General features: G+C 39.8%; 1 protein-coding gene across 1 annotated transcript; it reads right to left on the bottom strand.

Annotated features, from left to right (window-relative positions):
- Positions 1 to 1,240: 1,240 nt before the first annotated feature.
- ZC3H12B (zinc finger CCCH-type containing 12B) lies at positions 1,241 to 22,693 on the bottom strand. The gene is made up of 6 exons (XM_064712615.1): positions 22,420 to 22,693; positions 10,247 to 11,012; positions 8,841 to 8,980; positions 7,900 to 8,134; positions 7,706 to 7,812; positions 1,241 to 7,156 (listed from the first exon to the last, which is right to left on the bottom strand). Exons 2-6 carry the CDS (start codon positions 10,882 to 10,884, stop codon positions 5,736 to 5,738), a joined length of 2,541 nt encoding a protein of 846 aa, XP_064568685.1. The 5' UTR covers positions 10,885 to 11,012; positions 22,420 to 22,693; the 3' UTR covers positions 1,241 to 5,735.
- Positions 22,694 to 23,740: the final 1,047 nt, after the last annotated feature.

Below are 23,740 nucleotides of genomic sequence, written 5' to 3'. Positions count from 1 at the left end.
TGAATGTGATATGTAAAATAACTTTGAAATGTTTTTGTCACGATGTTTTTTCAAGTGATAGTCTTGAAGCCACTACTGTCTCTTTTTGATTGAAGTGTTTTGCTTCATGTTACTTCTGTTCATGATTTTGCTGATATTCATAACCAATACTGTGGTGTTTGCTGAGAGCTGGTGTGATCACTGCAGAAAAGGACTGAACAAGTAACTTGCTGCAAAGTTGTTGAGAAAAATGGCTTCCAGACAGTTTTTCCTAAATTCAGTTTTCTTTACCTGTATTATTGGAATTTAAGAGGCTTCTGCAGTTACCTGTCAAAACCCCCAGGAGTTTAAGTGTATATTTATTGCACGACTCCTCAGTAAGAATTTTTTTTTTTAAGTGCATCTGCTAGAGGCTAAAACAGAGGCTTTCTCTGAGTCCTAGTAATTTTTGGGTTTTACTAAGCAGAAGGAATAACACATCAAGGGAAGGGATACAAAAAGGGACATACAACTTTAGCAGCACATTGCATAGGGTTGAAATGCATGTTTAAAACAGCAGCTTCATGGATACTTTGCACTGGCTCTCAAGTAAAGGCTTAGCTACATGGCCAGAATGTAAATTTTATTTTGTTGTTCCTTCTTCTTTAGTTTTTTGTTATTCTGCTCTACTGCAATTGGTTGTTACTACACATCCAAAAATGGAACATAAATTGCATATTTCCTTCTATAAAAGCAAGCAGTGCCAATGCAAAAGGAAATAAGCTTTCTGTTTTGAGGGATTTTTCATGGAAGCTCTTCTCCTTTCAAGTATTTTTAGAAATACTTCTTTTACCCAGCAGTTAATTAGGCTTATTTAGGAAATTCTGAGTGAAAGGGATTTGTTCCTTTATTACTGCATTTAGCTGAGTATGAAATTACTTAAATTACTGTATTTTCTATTGCAAACAAGCATAACAGTTCAAATAAGGATGTGCTGGCACATACTGTGCCATCTGCAACAATTTTTTACTCATTGGAGAAAGTGCATTTGGTAAAATCATGTGCTGCTACTACTACTACTACAAGACCTTGATCAGCTGTAGTTACTGCCTTTTGTATCTGCCATTACCCCACCTAAAGGATCTGGGATTTTTTCAGTCAATCAGCTAAAAAAAACCCCAAGAAATAACTTGGACAGACTGCAACAGTTGTTTTGAGCAAAAAAGCTTTTTGGGGGTCTTGTCTAAAGAGGGTTGAAAAATAAAAAGCTAAAAACAAACAATCCAATGGCTCTCAGTTTTATTAAATAAGCAAAAATTTTTATATATATAAACTATAACATTTCATATTATTAAATAACTGTGCAAAACATTTACATAGAGCAGGAGGGGAAGAGGTGATAGCCTATACTTCTTTTAGATTCTTGCAATTCTTTTAATACATTTACAAACTTTAAATACAGACCAAAATCAGCAATATTGTATAATGACTCTTGAAAGGCTAACCAAACACTGGCATAAGAATAATTTATGTGATGGTGCAATTGTATTTTTCCAGTTGAAATATTGCAGGAAATACACTCAATGAGGGCTCTGTCACACAAACAAGCAATAGGTACATCAGGAGTGTGAAAGCTGAATGCTCACCAGAGGTAACTGTGACAGATGCTTCAGGTAAACTTTTGGCAAGTCAAGATCAAGTAATACTTCAGCTTTGGAACAAAGTTTCACAGAAATGTTGCACGTTCCTTCCCCTATGTGTGGAGTTATAAAAATTACAATAATCCAATGTTCCTGTTTGTGGATTGATATAGATCAGGTATGCATACAGGTCATCAAGTATTTTTCATTATTTGAACAAAATACCAAAATGTATAATTTGGGACAAACTGGCATTAGAAATATGTAGGGGGAAACTCACCTACTTAGATGTTTTTGGTTTTGTTTGTTTTTTTTTTTTTCAGTGAAGCTCCTTCTGCTTGTTCTAAGCAACCATACTCCACACCTATTTTTAACTTTACAGCTAAAGCATTTTTACAAAAGCTAAACAGACTCATGCTAGTAAATAAATTACATGCTGCAGCAACTAGAGCAGTGCCCACTTACCACTACAGAGATTTAAGAATACCACATACTGGTTTAACATCCATTTTCACTCATTTTGTCATTAAGACTTACATTATATTTGGGTCAACCAAAAAAACCCAAAGAGATTTATAAAATTTTACAACAATTAAACAGTAATGTTTAATTCTACAAATGAATAAAGCCAACTACTGCAGCTCAATATGACAACAACAGGACTAACAGCAGTGAAATCATGTACAATTTACTATATTACTGACATGTAATTCTTACAAAAAACATGAAATAATTCAGACTGACATCCCATAAAGCATTTGGTTTTTGATTGATGAATTTAAAGTTACACACTTTTAAGTGACAAATTATGTGAAAGTAATATAGCTGAAGATGAAAGAGAAGTAAATCAGAACTCCCAGAGAATGCTCTGGCCCCAGTAAAGCACTAAAATCTACTGCTCAACTCTTATCAACTGCAGTAGTCCATGATTTTACCTTCACACTTTTTTCCCCCCTCATCTAGAATTGTTTTTTCATGGATTTTATTAAAATATAGTTTCTAGAACTGTTCTTTTACAGTTTTAAAAACATTTAAATACCATGCTCTAAAAAAGAGCATTTATACAAAGTCTTATATTTACAATATAGACAGTTATGATCAGGTGTTAATAAGATCAACTCTTCCATGTAAGAAGAAATCCAAGCTTATGCGCTAAAGATTAATGAACGTGTCAGTGTCCTGAACTGTCTTGTAAACACAGCTGAAAACAGGTGTGGATGACCAAATTATCACTTAAAGTAGTTGATCAGCAAAGACTACATCACATAGAAAAGTTGCATTACCTCTAAGGAGGACTAAACAAGCACAAAATTTGCAGGTTATTTCCACAAGGCTGCACTGCCAATTCTGTAACTATGCACGAGAGATGCCAATAGCTTCTCAGAATAAGACAATTTGCCTCTGAAGTGCCTTAGGGAAATAGTATGCTGGGTTTGTGTTCTCACAGCACTCCCATTGTTTAAAAAGGAATTCTTCCATCAGTAAAACAAAGGTTAGTGAAAATTAAAATGACTGGACAGATCCAACAAAAATGGATATCTCCATAAGCCACCCAGCGCTTCCTACAGAAATCTCTGTTGAGTTTTCCACATTAGAAAACATCAAAATCACCTACTGATCCTCTCTTAAAATAGCTTATCTTTATAAATGGAGAAAAATGGAACAAACATTTTTCTGCATACAAATATTTAATTCCATGCAAGATGGAAAACATGAGTGCACAATAAACTTCATCTCATACCTAAATAATTTATAAATTAATTGGTTAGAATAAAATAGGGTCTATAGCAATTACTGTTACATTTTAAACACATGCAGATGAGTTAACAGCAACATTTTTACATAAAGTTTAGTGCAAGAATGTATCTGCTTAATAAATAGACTGAAGATACCTATGTAATGCTTTGAGGTGTACACACAGTATTTGTGCACATAATAACCTGGTTCTCAAAAGTTGTCCCTGTTTGTCTATAAACTACAAGTGCCCATTTTAAATAAAAAAATCCATAATTATTCATGGGCTACTTCCCTGTGACACATGGTGTCACAAACGTTGTGGTGAAAATGTAATACTGAAGTTAATCTAGAGATTATTTTTTTTTATACACAGTTTTTATACAATCAAGAAAAAGAGATACAATTTGTATCAACAAACAAAAGGTCATTTCTGGTTATTTGAGGCATTGCTCTCAGCTGCTTATATCATGCAAGAGAAGAGAATAAGAATTAATTGCAAATTAAAAATATGAAATGTTTTTGAAAACCGGTCAAGAGTTAAATCTGTTTTCCCCCAGCTGTTATAAGTGTCTGAATCATTTTCCCCACTAACAGAGAGAATAACCAACTAATTGAAACTTATTTGTAAGTACAGGATCACCTTCAAATTACTTCATTTCAGATACATAATGACATAGTCATTATATACATCACCTGTACCAACACAAGAAAATTTATCCTGTGTGAAATGATACAGTTATCAAATGTCAGTAAATTAACTGTAGTTGCACCCAAAATTGTGGTTTCTTGTTGGTTCATTTGGTGGGGTTTTTTATATGACAGGAACCTATTTTGCATGTGATAAAGAGCCCACAAGATTTTCTGAATCAAACCAACCACTACAGTAACACAAGTGGAGGAAATGATAAACTTTGTTTCTCAGACAAACAGATAACTAGAAAGCAGCATGCAAGCCATTATCAAAACACCAGAAACAACCCTGACTGCAGCCTCACGTTCTGTGTGTTTCACAGTAAGAAACATTTAGGCAGTGTCACACCTTCTCATGAAGAAACAAAAGGCCATAAACCAGGCCTTCTCAACTTTCATGAAAAAAACTACAGTAGAAGTCAACAAGTCCTAGCTCGAGACATGTCGAGTTAGTCATGGTTCAAAATGTTGAAATATACAGTGGATTCAAAAAAGGGCGTACAGTCAGTGCAGCTTAAAAAAACCAATAAACGCCTCTTTTGGAGACATTTAGCTACAAAGGTTCCCACCCTGAGCAAGATACCAGTTGCGCAAACAATGCCACACAAAATTAGCTCACCTGTTGAAACAGGAACTCTAAAAGCCTTCACGAGGCAAATGCACACCTTAGCGTGGATGTGAAGAGCAAAAAGCAGGACAGCTCTGCCACAAACCCAAACTGGAGCATCTCTTTGCAAGCAGCAGCCTTCCCCCTCCACCCCTTCTGAAGATGATCTTGTACAGCCACCGTGAATGTCAGGCTCACTCAAACACCTCCCTTGCTCCCAGAGGAAGGGCTGCAGTTACTGAACTTCCATGTCAACATCCAGTTTTTGCTGCTTCAAGTTGAGTAATCCAGTTTACATAATACTGACAATTTATTTTCAGCTTGTCTAGTTATTTGGGCCAGCAGCTGCTTACTGCACATTTGAGAGGAAATTCTGGAGAGAAGCTACAGTTAAAGTTTCAGTTTACTGAATGGCACTCATGCCTTTACATTCCTTAATATTTTGGTCCTAATTTAATAAAGTATTTGGCTTCTGTTGGATTGAGCCAACATATTGAACAATGTAATAATAGTTATTCAAACTCTTGAGGGACAGTTCTGAAATTTAAGTATCAACAACTATGTTGACATTGAAAATCTGAAATCAGTTTTTCCTTTTATAAACAATTTTAATTTTTAAATTTAGCAAATTTACTTTTTCTTCACTACTTAAGATGCCACTAGGCAGTGTCAAATGACAAAGCTGAAACCCTAAAAGTCATCTTGGTGTGTATAGAGCATACTTTTAGAGGCCGATTAGGTATTTATAAGCAAATTGTAAGTGTACACTAATACATGCAATATAATTGCTAACACTAATTTTGTAGTAACAGCTTTGAGACACTGATTGTGACATTATAGTTCTTAGTGAGCTATCCATGCAGCAAGGTATGCATTTCCTATAAAATACTATTAAAAATCCCTATATTTTAAAATCTTAAAATTTGCAATACAATCAACTTTTATATAGTGCCTCAGCATATATATGATTGCTACTGTGTACAGAACTTTATACTATCTTAGTAGAAAATATTTACAATAGATTAGCCTCTTCCTTCATGTAAGTTTTCCTCTGGGTCCTATGTGCTGTACAGGTTCAATTATCCAAAAGAGGCTGTACTGCTCTAACGCCCTGTTCTTAATTTGGCAACAATCATAGCTGCCAGCTGTTGTGCATCTGTCATGTGGGGATTCTTCTCCATCACAGAAAGGACAACACTTGGAGGGAAAATATTGCAGAGGTTCTTGTATGTTTGATACTGATGTTCTGGGATGATGTGAGGTTCCCTTGGCTCACCACATATCCCAATCCAGGGATTTCTCCAGAGCTGTTCCATCTTCTCAGGCATGCTTCTAACCATGACAGGTTCATAACATGGCTGCATGAGGTTGTTACTCAGTGGGTAGGAGTGGTAGGTGTAGGAGTCTGATGCACAGGGCAGTGGATCCCAGCTGGCGTGCTGCTCCCGACACAGAGGTGGCCGTCTCTGCCTCGTGGGGTTGCTCTCATAGAGCCGAGAGTCAGAAATGCTGTCCATTCTGGTCATCACCAAGGCACGGCTTGGTTGTGCAGTTGATGGATGAACGTTTTGAGGCACAGGGTATTCTCCTGGACAACTGGACCGTGCTCCAACAACTGGATGCTGGGCATGTAGGCCTAAGTGGGAAACTGACTGTTTGCGAAGGGATTGCTTAGGCTCTTCGGGTCCGTAACTCTGACCTCTATTTAAGGCTTCATGGTAACCATGAGGGAAAGGCTGAAGACGATTTTTCGATGGCAGTCTGTGGCTCTTCACATTGTCTTCTGGACTGGCATCTGCTACACCCAGATACAAGTCATTGTAAGAGGAATAAGAATCATTACTTGTATGGCTTAAGCAATTGTCAGGACAGGGGCTTGAGTTTCTAGAATACATCCCCTGGTCCATATCAGCCCCGTAATAATCTGAGTTACGGATACTACTTATGCTTAAGTTGGAGAAATCACTGAGTAAGGAGTAATAGCCATGGTCCCCCAGCGACTCATATTTGGGATACTGGTCAATATAGCTAACTGAGGTGCCATGGCTATTGGTGACTAGTATAGGAGGATATTGCACACTGGACATATGTTCCAGTGAGGATTTCTGATGTACGAACTGTGAGGAACCTGGCACCGGACTGCTTGCAGAACGAGTATTTAATGCACCAGCTGCATGGCTTTTTGGTGGAGGGAGCGTTGGTACACTTAATGCAGAAACCAGAGACGGGACAGAGCTGGCCTCGGACTTCCGGGCTGCTGATAACTTTTCCTCAGGCTCCACAGCTACTGACCTAATGCTTGGATCTGACTGACGTTTTGGGGCAATGCGTTTCACTTCAGAACTGATTTCTCCTTTGGAGCTGGATGGCCCTGTGCCACATTTGGCCAAGGCTCCCTCACTCATAGTTTTCACAGCAGATAATTTGGCACTTATTCGAAGCTCATCCGCTACTGACCTTTGAGGCTGGTTTGCACGTTCTGGGTGGTAATATTTACATTTGTGCCCATAGGTGCACTTTTTACCTGAAAGAAAAGGGTTTTCAGGTTAAATAAATCAAAAACTCGTTCATACCACCAGTTGCTGTCTTTTTTCTTTACATCTTTCACCACTTTGTAACAGTAGTATTTCTATATTAAACCTCTAAGGATAATGATGTATTTCATATATACAGGCAGTCACAGACACTGCTGTCTGCATCCATGTCTATCTGCATCAAAGGCAAGACACACAATTTTTTTCCCTACTGACTTATGATTTCAATCATGACAACATACACACAGTGCTATAGAAACAAATCAGCTTTAACACAGTTTTATAAATTACAAATCTCCTCCCTCAAATACAAACCAGAATAAAATAGCAAAAAGCTGTATTATGCACAAGGTGTATCTCGTAATCTCAATTTTCTGCTACACTGTTTTTATAAATATGTGCATGAGGGGTATAAAAGCAACATTGTGCTTGGATGGAAACAGGAAAAGTGGTACATTTTGTTCTGATAATGACAAGATGTTGATTGCTAGCTTCACCTACCTTTAAATGCAACAAATCAATCTGACTTAGGCACTTACCATAAGGACACGGTTGTTTCTTATGTTCAGGAATAACTGGCCTTTTTCTCAAGAAATTTTCAAGGCTTGGACCATGACGTCCTAAAGGATCATCTGGAGGCATAAATCTAAGAGAAAAGAAATGAAACATGACCAGTTTTTCCTGAGAATGCTGAGTTAGCAAATTCATTTACTTTTGAAGAAAAAACCCATACTTGTCATTCACAAAAGAATACATTAGCAGCCGCTCCTCTATGAACTTCTTCCACTCTGGCTTTTCATTCTGAAGATCCCGATAGTTATCATTGGACACAATGATGCCATCTGAGTCGAAGGCAAGTTTTACTATGAATCGATCATCATAGCAAACCACTCTTCTTCCCTGAACTCTTCGAGATGGGGTGAAAACAAGAATTTTTTCTTTCTCCAATTTACGTAAGATTTCTTGATCTGTAAAATAATTTTAGTTGAGCAGTTTTTAAAAACTTATTAAAAGAAAGAAATGCAACCTTTGCATTATGAAAATTCTTGCCTTTTTTGTCTGACAAAGTATCTTGCAATTACATTCATACACAGTCCTCGTTATGATTAAAAACCACCTAGATGTGGATTTTATTTCTGAAGTTTCAAAGCACTGAGTAAATATTCAATATTTGAACTTCATAACCACTCTGTAGCCATGTACCTTTACTCAGTCTTCCTGAACATGTCAGAAATTCAGGTGTTACTGTATTACAATAGCCTAGAGTAGAATGCAAGGACTTTCTACAGGTAAAAACACATGCTGCCTTTTCAGTGTTCAAGATAACCCTACTAACTGAGTCCCTGGCCTGTTAATACTTATTTCATGCTCACCCAGCAAAAAAGACTCAGTTCCTGTATGCTCAACATTTGTGAATGGGAAAAATTCAACTGCTGCTTCTCTAAAGTGTTGAAACCACCCAATAATGTTACAAAACCCACATCATTGTTAACACATGCAGATATTTAAATGTTTGTTTCCCAACCAATGAAACTGTTGTGTTTTCGAACAAACAGTTGAGTGCAACACCACTATCACCACATCCACAGCCCAGTACTGGGACCCATCAGAAACATGACAATATTTTTTTTTTTTCCTTTTTAACCAAGGGGTCAAAGAAAATCTCGGTGTTACCTGTAATTGGTGCATCAGGTCGAGACTGTTCTTTTCTCCATGCAGGTACAAACACAGTGATATCTTTATGTCCTTTTTCCAGAAACCAATCAACAGCTAGTTGAATTCCCCGGCAGGAAAATCCTTCTTTGTTCCCATGGCTGAAGAACATGCAAGTTTCAGAAACAGCAAGGACAAAAGTTACATTTGGTTTTGGTTTTTGTTGTGGTGGTTTGGTTGTTTTTTTCTTCTAAAGCTGCCATGGTCAAAGGACATAAGGAAAACAAAGTCTGTAAAGTTTTATTAAGCCTCCTTACATAATTGGAAAAAGACAATTGTACAGAGCTATTCAGCTGTCAGATTACAGCAACCCTGCTACTTTAAAAGTCTATAAATTATGAAATTTTACTATTGCCAGAGCAAAAGCAATAAACCTGAAGTTTTTCAGTTTTTTTCATTTTATTAGCTGACCTAATGAAAAATATCACTTTCTGTGACAAACTGAGTTCACCTTAAGTAGCACCATAAAATGCTACCACAAGAAGAGGAATGAACAATGCTGATTCCCATGGATGATAAGTGCTTTTAAACATCTATATTAATAAAATATTTTCCTCTGATACTAAATGTTCTTCATTTTTATTAGAACTTCTTAGAGGAAAGAAGTAATTGTGTAAAAGTTGTTTAAGTCCCGTGCCCATCAAAAATTTGTTTTCTGAAACTCAAAGGAGTCTCCAAAACAGCACACAACTCCCTCATAAAAAAATCACACTTACTCAATGATAAATAATGGCTAGCTGAACTCTGTATTCTACAGACATATTCAAAAGTGGTATGGGACAGGTATCTCTTATGTTAACCTAAGCAGCCAAGTGTACACAGAATATCCTGAGTCACAAGGGGCAAGCAGCATAGCCATGCTGGTCAGCAGGTTTAGCTCATGTGTTATCTCTGCTCTGACACAGCTAAATTGCTCTGAATACTGAGCAGGCTCAATCATCAAGAGCTCAAATACCATGAATTCACTGCATTTCATTACCATCCACTGCATGACACTTTAAAAAGAATCAAGTTTTCCTGCCCTACTTGGTTACTTTCCTTTAATGTCCAGAAACAATTTTCAGTATTGTTCAAGGACTTCAAAATACTAAACCCACCCACACAAAAGCACACTACAAATAGATTGCTTGAACAAAAGACTTGAGGTGAGAACTTGGATTTAAAATGAGGGCAGGGGAACTGGAATATGGATTACGTATAAAGGAGTAACAGCATAATTAAAAGCCTTGACTAAAGAGTCCATAAAATAGATGTATTATTAGTGTAATAGTCTACATGACTTAAAATTACTTTGCCATCAGTAAAAAGTATTTTTTAAAATATTTTAGTGATTTATTATTTTCAAATATTGTGACAGGGACACCCACCTCATAGCAACATTGCTTCCATCAATGACAATTGGCCTCAAGTTATCACTGTTATCCACCACTTCATCTTCCAGTGACAATTCAGGGCTTGTTATTTCCTTTGGGCAAGGGCCTCTTGACACCAGAGTACCAGTGGTACTGCTGGCAGTGCTTTGTCCCTCTGATTCACTTTTGTTGCCAAGTCTCACAAGCTCTGCTAGAACATCATTGATGAGCGCATCCGCTCCCAACTTATTCAGTACAGCCTGGATCTGATCTCCTGCATACCCAAGCTTTAAAGCAAAATCCATTTTAGCTTGGTATTCCTTGTCCAAATTTGTTTTGCATTCATCTAGCTTCAAGTCTTGTGTGATACTGCTCTGTGAAAAGCTTGGGCGATCCAGGCATGGGGACCGGCAGAGCGGCCGATGCGGTTTGGTGGAAACCTCCTTTTCTCTCCACTGAGCACTGCCTCTGAAGTATGGTTGCTCAGGCTCACTTTCTGAGCTCGTCCATTCCTCAGATTCAGCACTGCATTCCCCCACATCTTGCTCCACATTTCTGTCTTCTCTGGAGTGCCTCTTCTCCATTTTCAGCTTCCCTACCATAGACCAGGCCGTCATCACGTTCAGCTTCCAGCCAGAGCGCTCAGTTCTCATTCATTTCCAAAGCCACCTGGAATTCATGCCCAATTGCATCATGTTGGCCAATTAAAAGTTTACACAAGGCTGGAGCTAATCTGCCTTGCTTACTATATTCTGGCATAAGCAACACCAACATGAAGTTCCTTAAAAAGAAAGAAAAAAAAATTTAAAATTAGGTTTTGATCAATTCTGCAAAATATTCAACTGCAATGATTTTGTTTACAAGTCAGTAGATGTCCCCAGTCATTCACATTTCTATGTAAACTGATTATAATAAAGCATATAATTACACTGTCTGTGTAATCACAAATAAGACTCTCTTTCCCTCCCTCAGTTACTCCACCTACAAAAGAAGGACAATTCCCACACAATAAACATAGAACTGGAATGGATTATCTCAGTAATATTTAAAGATAATAACCCAGAAAAGGGTGAGACACCATTTTCACTGGAAACGTGTCTTCTACTGCAAGAACAGCCTGTCTACACTTGGAACAACTGTGCAGTGTTCCAGTATGCATAAAATTCAACACAAACCATTTCAGCCTCATTCAGTAAGGATTTACTATCAGAACCAACAAGTTTACCTGGCAAAAGTGTCTTCTGGAAAACAGAACAGATATTTAAAAAAATAATACAAGCCACAAAAGAAAATCAAAAGCATCACCAGTGTGCATGTAAGTCAAAGCTTATTCATTTTTTCATATCCTTTTGGTTTTAGGTAACAAGATGCAGAAAATCACAGCACCTAATACATCACTTACAGAATCAGAGAACAGCCTCTTCCCCATTTGTGAGAGGCCATCCCTAATTCCTTTGGGATGATTTACAGGTGTTTCCCTGCTGCCTCCCGGAGTGCTGGTGTTTCCTGGTTCCTCTCTGACACTCAGAAGCACATCTCTTCCCCTGATGAATCTAGTTCAAAGCTCTGCTAGTAAGTCTTAGAAAAGTTTCTTTTTTGACTATTTCCCTACATTAATGGTGGAGTTCTGTTGTCTATGGGAATATTTCAAAGAACAACAGCTCTAGAAGAGTGATAAAATTTGATAAGCAACACGATAAAAAAGTCAACGGATCTCTGAGGCAGGTCCATATTGGCCTAAGCAACCCCCTAAAATTGTCTCAAAGTGAAACTGAGATTATTATCGTGCAAAACCTTTATATAGTAATATATAATAACCATAAACAGGCAAAGCAGTAACATTCTACCAGACTGCACTCCAATTTATGCAAACAGAAATGTACACACACACAGACAGCTGCTCAAAAGCCTTATTTCCTTAGGAAAATGCTAATCACTCATACCTAAAAAAAACCAAAAACCTAAAAGGTCAAGTTTTGAGTCAATCATCATTATTTTTTAAAAAAAGAATAACCATACTTTTTCATGATCCTGGAGGACTTCTTCCAACTTAAAGAATTCTGTGGTAGTTTAAGTCCTTTATGCCATATGAAATAAAAACACAATTGCATTTGAATGGAAATTCCAATCTTGACTAGTTAGGTTTAAGTTAGACTTTAAAAACTTCTGTTCTTTCATGCTATTTATTCAAACAGTATCCCTCTAAATACTAGGTATTATTTTTACAGTATTCTCTTTTCATTCCAAGTGATTTTTCTTTCAGATAGCACTAACAGCAGTACATTTACAACCCAAGTACTTGCCAACTTAGATGTATTAATAGCTTGACCTGGAATGGATTTTAATTAGGTCTCATACATAACCTTGTACCTTGCCAACATTAAAAAAAAAAGGATATTAAAAAATTATTATAAAAGAAGGTTAAAATACAAGGTTATCAGCACACTGTACCCACAGCTTACAAAATATTGCAATGATGGAATGCTGTACAATACATGTGGCAAGACTAATTTTTTTCAAATTATTGAGACTGTACTGCTTTGGCACTGGACAAAGAACAGCATGATTCTGTTCATCCAAGTTTAAAGAGCTCCATTCTGCTTTCCCAGTTGTCATCTCTCTAAGCACAATGTCACAAGAATTTGGCTTTTGTTAAACTTATCATCTTGAAAACTCCATTCCCTCCCTGACCTCACAACGCCCTTGGTGCCTCCCCAGACTGTCCAAGCCATGTGCAATCACAGAACAGTTTTTCCTTGCATCCCCACTGTGTCCCACACTCCCTCTGTGTGTGAGATGGCCCAGGCAGCCCCAGGCTCAGGATGATGGTGCCACCCTGACAGCACAGTTACATTTGCCCCCAAAGACAGCCAAATAAGAACATACACCTAAAGGAAAGCAAGCTATTAGGAATATCTAATTTAAAGCTATTCCAGAAATACAGACACTGCAGCTTTAAAATTGTAATTCTCATGATGCTCGCTGCTAAGCAACCAACCAAGTTTCCTTCCTAAACACCTCTTTCAGCACAGTCACGAGCAACTAGTAGAACTGATAATGTGATTCAGAAAAAAGAGTCAGACAAAGTCATGTCTATTTTGTTCATAAGGCCCAAACTGAAAGCATGTCTTCAACTTTGATGGTATTAAAACAGAAGGAAAATATCTGCACGGTAATAAAGTACTGTAATATAAATGAACACTTGCAAATTATTCAACAATCACTATTCAAATGACAATTACTATTTCGAGCTGGTCTAGAAATACTCTATTCAAAGCCTGTTCATTTCGGCAGGACCAACAGAAATTCAGGTAAAACAATGGACTGAACAGCTTCTTCTGGTCCCTTATGGCACTGCCTTTACCCGGACTGCCAGGTAAAGTGACGGCCCCGTGACGGACGGAGGAGAAGAGCGGCTCTGACAGAGCCCAGGTGGCTCTGCCATTGCCCCGGTAATGCCCAGGAGATGGGAGCGGCCCCGGTAAGCGGCCCGGGGCCGGGGCTGCCGCTATTGCCGCTCCCCTGCTCGGGTGCGGGGCAGCCACGGCCCGGCTCGGCCCCGGCCCCGGGAACCGGGAGCCTCACGCTCCTGGGCCGCACCGAGCCGGGGGAAAGGCAGAGCTGAGTCCCTCAAGGAAACTAAAGTCACTTTTCTAGGCAGGAATGACCCCATCGCAGTTTCCACAATAACGAGTTTTGTTTGAGGGAGCCGAGGCCGCCGGGAGCAGCGCCACGGCCCCGGGCGGGGGTGCCCGCACTGCGCGCCTGTCCCGGGCCGTGCGGCGGGCAGCGAGCGCTCGGTCTGTGTGACAGGCACTCAAAAGGGAAACACCTATGTAAACTGATAATAACAAAATATATAAATTGTTCTGAATACTGAGCAGGCTCAATCATCAAGAGCTCAAATACTACAAAATTCACTGCATTTCACTACCATCCACTGAATGTCACTATAGAAAGAACCAAGTTGTCCTACCCTACTTGGTTACTTTCCTTTTCCTGTCCAAAGAAAAATAAGTTGTTTTTCAGGCTCCCTCAAACCACGCTATAAGTAAGCAGAGTCCTGTGTTAACCAATACCTCAGAATGGAAACTGAGCCAAGATACTGTTAGTGCCTATGAAATGAGAACCTTTCTTCCAACCTTTAAAATATGAATCAGAAAAACGCTGGGTGATTTATCAGTTTCTATTTGCCAAAGGAATACTTTAATTTTAAGATGCTTAAAATGAATACATGTTCAAATAGTTCTTGTACTTTTTAATCTAATAAATTAGACATGGTCTAAAGAAAGATCTGAGCACAGATCCACAGCTCATTTAAACATTTAGAGACATGTACAGTAGCATTCACAGAATATGTGCTAAGTCAAACAGCATTTTTAACAGAAGTGTTAAAATGGCAGATCAGGCTTTTCAGTCCCTTGATAAATTAGAGCCATATAAATGACAGCATTTTGATTCAGTTTAATGCATTTTTTTTCTTATCTTACTATGCAATGTCAGTCTCAACACATTCCTGGGAAGTCTCAACACTGTCATTTTGATGAACAGAGAAACCTTAAATTTACACAAATCAAAGGCCTAATACTGTATAGTGTTTTATCAAGTGAAACTCAGTACAATGTCAAGAAAAATATTTTACTTTTTCTACTTATTATGGCTCCTCTGAAATAAAACACTAATATACATTAAATCTAAAGTATTAGCTATTTACACCAGCAGTGAACATCTTGCCCTTAAAATTAATATTGAAACATCAATTGAAAAATAGCCTGCTAACTATGATTAGTAATAAATTTTATTTAAAAGCTTCCTATTTTCTGAGTCAATTCAGATAAAGTATTTTAAAAGAAAAACAAATCTGCCATTTCTGTTTCTCCATCTGTCTCTCCCCCTCCCTTAACCATCTTTGGAGAAGAACAATAAGGAATGTGACTTAGCACTCTTCTATTACAGAGGCAAAGGACAAAGGAAGGTTTTCAGTGTTGACTCACCAGTTAAGATAAATGTAATTGTTACCACCACCCAACCCCGAAGGGGATGTTCTTCCTTGACAAATGCTGATGGAACACTTGTAATAGTAGGAAAAGTTCAGTTGTGCAGAGAGGGCTGAATTTCAGGAATTCATGCACCAGAATATATAGAACTGGAAATTATTTCAGAAATACCACTAGGCTTTAGCTTTCTGATCTACAATCTATATTGTAGTTCTTGTCTACACTGAACAGTGACGGAAAAACCCCACCCTAAACACACACAAATAAATACAGATAGATAGATATACACATATATACATATACATGTAAATTCTAATTCTGTCAGTGTACCACTCAATAAATTTCATGGATCAGTTCAGAAAAGTGAAATAGAGCTCTTGCTTCCCAAATGCTGCAAAAATTTAAAAGTTTGCTAGTTCTCTTCATCAAGCTCCAGCCCACTGTTCCTGAAATCCTTTTATCACGGCTGGCTCAGTTTAAGAAAGTTATGAGTGCTGTTTGAGAACAATGGAAATGCAGGGTACTGCCAATGAAAGTAAATAAATAAAATGAATAAAGAAAGCCCCTGAGTTAGCAGATCAAACATTTTTAAACATCATGAGAATATCATTGAGTGGGTATGAAAAACTAGATCCATGAAATCATGCCATGGACTTCACCAAAACACATTATTAACTAGAACCTACTTGCTCCTCTCCCTGGAGCATGAAGAAGCTGATGGACTCATTATGACAGATGGAAAAGGGATTGGGTGGGAATTTTTTGAGGGAGGAATTAGTTTGTTTCTTAAACACAGATCAAGTTTACAGTGCACCTCAAAAAATTAATTGCAGCTGTGCAAAAGGGAACAACATCTTGCAACACAAAGGCAAGAAAGAACCATCATGACAGACAAAAATATATAAGCATTGTCATCTAAAAAAGTAATTGTGTAAGTAACACCCTAAGGACCTAAGTTTCTCACTTTCCTTTTCAACACTGCTGAATGTAAATTACTGGTGTCTGGCTGGATTACTGATCAGGAATCAGGAGTGACAGTATCCTTCAGCAATAACAAGACAGCTGAATTAGATTCAAGAGCCTGTCCTTCCTTCCCCAACTGTGAAAAGTAATAAGCACAACTCTGCCTTTTAATGGTCTTTTTATTTCAGGAAAATTAGATTAAATACTGCATTTCTAGTGATCACGACTTTAAAAAAATCCAACCCAAAAACCTTAAGAACATCCCATATTTGCAAATGAGTTGCCATGCATTTCAAATTTAGATTTTTTTTTTTTGGCTGACCTTGATGAAAACTTCCTCATTCAGATTAGCAGAAATTGTACTGAGTTACTATGTTATTGCTCAACCTGGCAATAACAAGCAAGGAACTAAATAGAAAAGCAGAGCACTTGGCTGCATCAGAAAAAACCTCATAGAAGGTGCTCAAACTTCAGTTTACTTTTCTAGCTCTGCTCAAACTGTAGATTTGTACATCACAAACACTAGGTGTTTGTCCTGCAAGATTGACAAGAGTATGACTAAACATTTGTGGCACCTTTTATAAAGGGTTCAGAAATTAACCTAGAGAACTTTTGGAAAATGCCAGGAACAGAAAAACATAAACCTACCAATAGACACCAGGGAAATGAGAACAAGTATTTTGATTAGCTCTAAGTTGGAGAAATCATGGCTATTTCTGAAAACCCAAAATAAAATATATGAAATACTAGGGTCACAGTAGATATGGAACATTAAATAAAGCAATGTTTTCTTTGCTGTGCAAATATGTGATTAATCCTTTGGCCCAAATCTACAGCTTTTACTAAATCTAAACTTGCCAAGAAGTCATTTTGTTTTCATGACTACACAATTTAACTCAAACCACAAGACAGAAATAACACCATAGAATAGAGAACTAGGTAGGAAAGTATTCATTTTTACTGCACTCTTAGCATATTGTGAAGTTTTGTTAAACTGAAAAATTATTCTAAAAAATGACAGCAACATCTCAATGTTTGAGGCACTTCCAATTTACTTCAGGAAATACTTTCAGTGATCACTGATTTATGTATTGGAATATACATAAAAGCAAGCTGTGTCTAGCATATCACATAGAGAAGCCGAAATTGCTTGTGAAAGAGTCAACAGGGGAAGTTCAGGTTGGATATTGGGAAAAAATTCTCTCCCCAAGCATGGTTGGGCACTGGAGCAGGCTCCCAGTGCAGTGGGCAAGGTGCCAAGCCATGGCTCAAGGCTCTCAGGCACATGGTGGGGTTCCTGGGTGAAGGGCCAGGAGCTGGACTTTGATGATCCTTGCAGCTTCCTTCCAGCTCAGTATATCCAATTATTCTGTGAACTACAAATCAAGTGAGAACTGAAGAGAAATGCAAAAGTAGTATAACATTTAAGCACCTTGCCTCAAACTTCATTGATTTTGTCATACTCATAAGTATGAATTCAAAAGGACAGGACAGACATAGCTGGAATTCTAAACAGAGGAAACAGCCTTTTAGATCTTTCTTAAATTACATGATTCCTGTTTGGAGTTAACCCAACCTAAAAGAACAGGTAGTGCTCAGCACAAAACAAGTATAAAGTACAGGCTTTCTGAAGGGAAGAAAATGGAGTATTCTGTTGTATTAGGTATTTAATCATTATTTCCTAAGGCAGAAAAAAAAAGGAAATAATTATACAGTAAACACACACTTAAAAACAGGTGTTCTAACAATTATATATAGTACCTTTTCCCCACCAATTTTCTCTTTCTAATAATCTTAAGGAGCTACAGCTAGCATTATTGTCACTCAAAAGATCTGCTGTCCCTACTAAGGCAATGTTTACACTTCAGCTGACAACATGGCATAAAATGAGAGCAGACATGTAACTCCTAAAGCTTTTTTGTGGGCAGTTCCTTTAAACTGAGATGATTTATTTGGATCTATGACCAAAGGAATACACCAGCTCTCCTAATCCACATTCTGATAGGAGGCCATTTGGTGCTACCTACTCTGCAGATATAAATGACTCATTATTGCTCTGTGAAGGGAAAAAAAAAGTTGTGATTGCAGCTAAGTCAAAGACACATCAAGGATGTGATGCATCTTAACTTACACCAATTCAATTTGTAATTGAATATTTAGAATACTACTCTGGCAGACTAAACCAAATGTTCCTTTAACCAAAATTCTCATCCAAAAGCAATCTCTGAGAAACCTGAAAAACAAAGGGTGTTGTTTCTAAAGACCTCAGTATACTGGATGGACCCTCACATGCTATGCCATCCAGGAGGCAGGATGGACTCACCTGTTAGGATAGAAGCTTTCTGATAAACTGAAAAAATCACTTTAGAAACTACCAAAAAAAAAAAAGTCTGAAGCAGAGAAAGACACCTCACCCAGTAAGTATCAAACAGCACCTTTATGGAAAGCAGCAAGAGGAGCTTGAAGGCATCTTGTAGCTTTATATTTTCACTCCAGTTCCCTTGCTTTTGCAAAAACCAAGTCAGTACACAGCTAATTAAGTCTGCAATAAGTGATCTCCTGAAGGAGGTCCAACACAAACTAACTCTTTTTCACTAAGATTCCTTTATTCATATGATGGCAACACTGCTCATTTCCAAGGTGAAGAAGCTGGAAAGCCATCATCAAGGAGACAAGCCAAAAGCCAACCACTCTGTTTTGAAAATTAAAATGGCAAATCCCTATGCTCCAGCAAATTCATCACTCCATTTCTAAAGGGAGATGTACCCATGGACAAGACATGAGGGAGGAAGGTTTTCTGGTGTGATGGATTATTTTGTTTTAGGGGGTGGAGTTTTTGTTTGTATTTTAAATCAATGTATTTAAACCCAGGAATCAGAAAAGGTAGAGACTTGGCAAAGAGATGGAAACTAGTATTTGATCTTACAAAAAAAGAAAAAGCATTGCCTCAGGGGGGCAATTGCATGTGGTTTTAGGTTGAAATTGTCAGACTTAGTTTTGACTTTATGTGATTTGGCTGAGGTGTCTGTGGGCTCAATAAAGGAGGGCATATTTCTTGTGGATATCTTCACTAAAGATAGGAGTCTAAACCTGTGGCTTTAACCTAATGTTCATACTCTGCTCTGTTACAGCATTCAATTAAAACTAGAAGTTGTGTCAGCTAATGAGAGCAGATATTAATCTTGATGAGGGTCTCTCTCCAGATGGAACAAATGCAGAAAGAGGCTCTTAAATTCTGGTTGTGTACCAAACAAACACCTTGGCCTATGCTGGGATTTGTAAAATGCTTTAGTTCTACTGTACAATGATTTCCTAACAAAATTCTAGAAGAGGCCTACAATAAATGATGTAAAGCCTAGGTTTTATTTTGACACGGTGAATCAATCTGCTTTCTAGCAAGCCATGTCAAAAATAACCCATGAAAGAAAATTACAATAGGTACCTTTACAAGTCAAAGATACTTAGCTGAAGTACTTATTTAAATATAGAACATATATATTTGAGTCAAAATTGCCAGCTAATGAAGATTTTTTCTTATTATAGCCATGAATAAATTGGTCACCTCAGAAGAATGAAACTACATCTCAGGAGATGTTACACTGCTCAGCTCTGCACTTGCAAATGTGTTTCCTAACTCTGAAATATATCTAATGCAATTCTACATGTTGTGGCACCAGACAGCCTGGATCTGTAAAGGTGGTCATGGTATTCTTATTTCCAGGTGAAATATCTGTGATACCATGAACACATCATATAAAATATAGCTTATCAACAAAAAGGGACAGTTCACAAGAAACTAAACCCACTCCACATTAACAGATGGCAAAGCATTTTAAAAATACCACTATTATGGCTCAAACAAGATTCTCATTTACAATGTATAAAAAATAGCCTTTTATAATAAAATTGCACACAAAAAAGTTAATATATTAAAAAGTATATAGTTGTCCAGCCATGACAACATGGCTCTTCAAAGCCCTTTATGCCTAGCAGATTCCTTGATGCAAACAAGGACAGCATTCTCAGGTATGTGTGTATGTGTAGCATTGCAGCCATTTGGGTTTTCTAATTTTTTTTTTCACATTATGAGATGGACACATCAATATATCAAACTAATTTCAAATGTGGCAACACCTGGGAATTTCTTCAAAATTCATAAATTTATTTTCTTCATCTTTCCAAGCCCTACTTTCATACCTGAACTGAGATGTTGCCTTCCTTATTCCCAAAAAGCCCCAGTGCTTCTGCTCTTGATTCAACCCCCAAAAAAGTTCAAGTGATAGAAGCAATTTGTTTTACTTCTACTAATTCACAGATTTATAGTAGAATTACAAGTGTTCAAGAAAATAACATTTCAGTTGCAAACTGTACAGTGGCTAGGAAAGTCAAAACCAGCAGATGTCTACAATGGAATAATTTGCATTGGAAAAGGTTTCCAGAAAGATCAAAGAACAGAAAGCCAGAACTTACCTAATTTACAGCTATTGACAGTAAGAATTTACTTTCTTACTAGTTCATCAGCATAAAATGTAATTGGTATCCCTTCATCCATCTTAACCCTTTTTCTTGTCATTCTTTCCAAATAGCGAGTTTGGGTTAGGTTTAGATTTAGCAGTTAGGTTTTCTTTCTTTAAAATACCTTTTATTGCAATCATTCAAATGAAATTGACTTAGGAAGCTTTATGGATTGCTTCTATTAAAACTTGCTAAACATTAGATTATTTTAGAAGGCAAACAGATCCAGAAAATGTCAACACTGACAGGACTGATATACAGAAAACATGTGACATTGGAGAAGAAATGACACATTCCAAAGGCAGCTAAATTACTCTATATTTGAAGATGACCTTGAAATTTCCACTAACCCCTTTTTTCCATAAAGAGGCAAAAATAATTTTATCAGTAGCACTAGCCAAATTTGTGAAATATAACTTCCAGTCATACATACCATAGTTCAGTTACAACATTTGGCAAGCAGAAGATACATCTTATCAACAAAGGATCCTTCATATACAAAATGACTACTTGACAGGCTCCTCTATTTCAATAAACAAACACACAAGGAATAGGAAATCAGATGGACCTGGAATGCTGCATATTCCCAAGCACTCAGAACTAATGATCTGCATAATGGAAGTTCATAAATGACCAGCATTTTGATATGCCTCCTATTCTTACTCCCCATTTATGGCAACACATGCTAATCACTGCAACACACTGCAAGACTAAAACAAAAAAAGTAAAACAATATCAGATATATCTCAATAAACCCAAATAATTTAGATTCACACCTATCAGAAGACACAATCTAGCTTTTGCTGCAATTTTACTGTTTTGCTAGCTTGTGAAGTAAACGGCTCCTGTGAAATATAATTTCCAAATTATTTAATGACAATTAGAAAAGCAGACAGCTATGAAAAAAACAACATTTTCAAATGAACTGATTAAAAAAGTATCTCAAACCTCAAGCATACTGCATGAGTGAGCAGTTCCTTATTCACAGGTGCATTATAAAGCAAAATGGAAGGATGCAAGTGGCAATCATCAGGTATCCTCTACAAAAGTAATTTCCTTATTTCACCATCTTTCTTCCTTAATGCAAGTTTCCTGCACTGTTCTTTTGTTCAGACAGGGAACACCTTCTCAAACAGCGTGCTAACGCAGCCTGTGCAATCTCTCCTTGGTGTTTTCAATGACTAAATGTGGGGGAATTTCCCGGCTCCGTCCCCCAGTGCCCAGGCCGCTCCACCTGCCCTGCTCCGAGCGCGCTGCCGCAGCCTGGGCGAGGATGCTGCCAGGGGTCCCCGCCAAGGCCTCGCGTCCCGAGCCCAGCGTGCGGCTGCTGCGGGCCGGGCGGCAGCGACCAAGGGCAGCGGCCCCGCAGCGCGGAGGGACGCGCCACGCCAGGCGGCCGCCGCTCCGGTGCGCGAAGGGCGGCAGGGGCGCCCCGGGCAGCGGCGGGAGCAGCCCCGGGCAGCGGCAGGGGCGCCCCCGAGCAGCGGCGCTGCCCGCGCTGACCCCCCGGTAGCGAAGCGCGGTCGGACGGCGGCCCAAGGCCGCGCCGCGGCTGCCGCCGAGCCCGGGCCGCGCCCGACGAGCGGCAGGGGGCGCCCCGCAGCCCCGCTCCCCCCGCCGCGCGGACCCCGGGGGAGGGGAGCGCTCCGCCGGGCGCCGCCGCTCCCCCGCTCCGAGCCCCCGCGGCACCCCCGCGCCCGGCCGGGGCCTCACCCGCTGCTGTCGCTATGGACACCGTCCGCGGCTCCCTGCGGGGTCTGGCGGCGAAGAGGTGAAGGACGGCGGGGCTCGGCGCGGCCGCGGCACGGGCCCCACTCCGGCCGCTCCCGCCGCATGGAGGGGGAAGGGCTGGCCGGAGCGAGGGGAGATGAGGGGGCGTGGAGGAGCAGAGCCAGGACGGGACGGGATGGGGAGGGATGGGGGAAGTGCGGGCGCGGAGTTCAGCGCCGACGGGAGCGCGGGGGCCGCTGCCGCCGCCTCATCGCCGCCCGCGCCGCACCGGGCCCGCGCCGCCGCCGCCCGGCCGCCGTCGCCCGGCAACGCGCGCGCCCCCGCTGCCGCAGGCGCGCGGCTCCGCGCGGCGCCCCGCGCGCTCCCGACGCCCGCGCACGCGCAGCCTCGCGCGCGGCGGCGCGCGCCGGCCTCCCCTCCTTCTCCTCCTGACGGCAGGGGGCGCTGCAGGCGGGAACGGGGAACGGGACCGGGACCGGGATCGGGATCAGGACGGGGATCGGGATGGGGAACGGGAACGGGGATGGAGATGAGGACAGGGAGCGGGTACGGGGACAGAGAATCGGGAACGGGAACGGGGACGGGGAATGGGAACGGGCACGGGCAGCACCGGCTGACCGCTGGGGAATACCGAATGGCGGGGCCGAGCCACGGGGTGGCTGTACGGTCGGGCTCCGGAGGGGAACGGGAAAAGGGAGATGTGTCCCCTGGCGCTGTCCCCTCCGGCCACCCCATCCCTGCTGAAAGAGCAGGAGGAGGCTCGGGGCGGGCAGTTGGATGCTATTTCATTGCAATATGGTGTTTTCCCAGTTCTGCAGGTCACGGGGTTGGAGGATGAAATAAAGGACATGACCAAACGCAGGTATATTTAGGCATAGCTTTGGGGTGGGCCAAGATTAACATGTGTGAGCACTTAATCCTTTACCTAGGCAGGATGCTGCAGCACAGGATTAATAAAATTTGCAAATACTTTAGGCTTTGCGTAAAACATTGATATTTAAGGACTAGATACTTTAAAAATCTCAGGGCTAGCATCAAACTGATTTCTGTCAGTTTCAGTGTTGCTGTACCTTCAGATTCCCAAAGCATTCTGAAACCAATACCAGCTTTCCCTTAACATATGAAATGGCCAGTGATGACCTGCTCATAGGAAAAAAATCTGTCAAATGTGAAGAGTATGTTTTGAAAGCTCAAAACCCCAATGGGATATGGAAAGAATCTATTTCCAGTTCAGAAACTCAGTAATTTAAAGCAAATTTCATGACTTGGAATGCACCACTTTGACTCATCCATTTTCTGATAT

The sequence above is a fragment of the Zonotrichia leucophrys genome, chromosome 4A (genome assembly GCF_028769735.1).
Source record: "Zonotrichia leucophrys gambelii isolate GWCS_2022_RI chromosome 4A, RI_Zleu_2.0, whole genome shotgun sequence".
Taxonomy (NCBI): Eukaryota; Metazoa; Chordata; class Aves; order Passeriformes; family Passerellidae; genus Zonotrichia; species Zonotrichia leucophrys.
The sequence above is the reverse complement of the archived record's forward strand: the minus strand, read 5'-3'. Positions and strand labels throughout refer to the sequence as shown.

Bases quoted from the DNA above. Each gene is read 5' to 3' on its own strand.
- ZC3H12B (XM_064712615.1), bottom strand. From the start codon at position 10,884: ATGAGAACTGAGCGCTCTGGCTGGAAGCTGAACGTGATGACGGCCTGG. The intron at 8,135-8,840 runs GTAACACCGAGA...ATTATTTTACAG, and splicing joins ACCTGATGCACCAATTACAG to ATCAAGAAATCTTACGTAAA. The intron at 7,813-7,899 runs GTATGGGTTTTT...CTTTTCTCTTAG, and splicing joins TATTCTTTTGTGAATGACAA to ATTTATGCCTCCAGATGATC.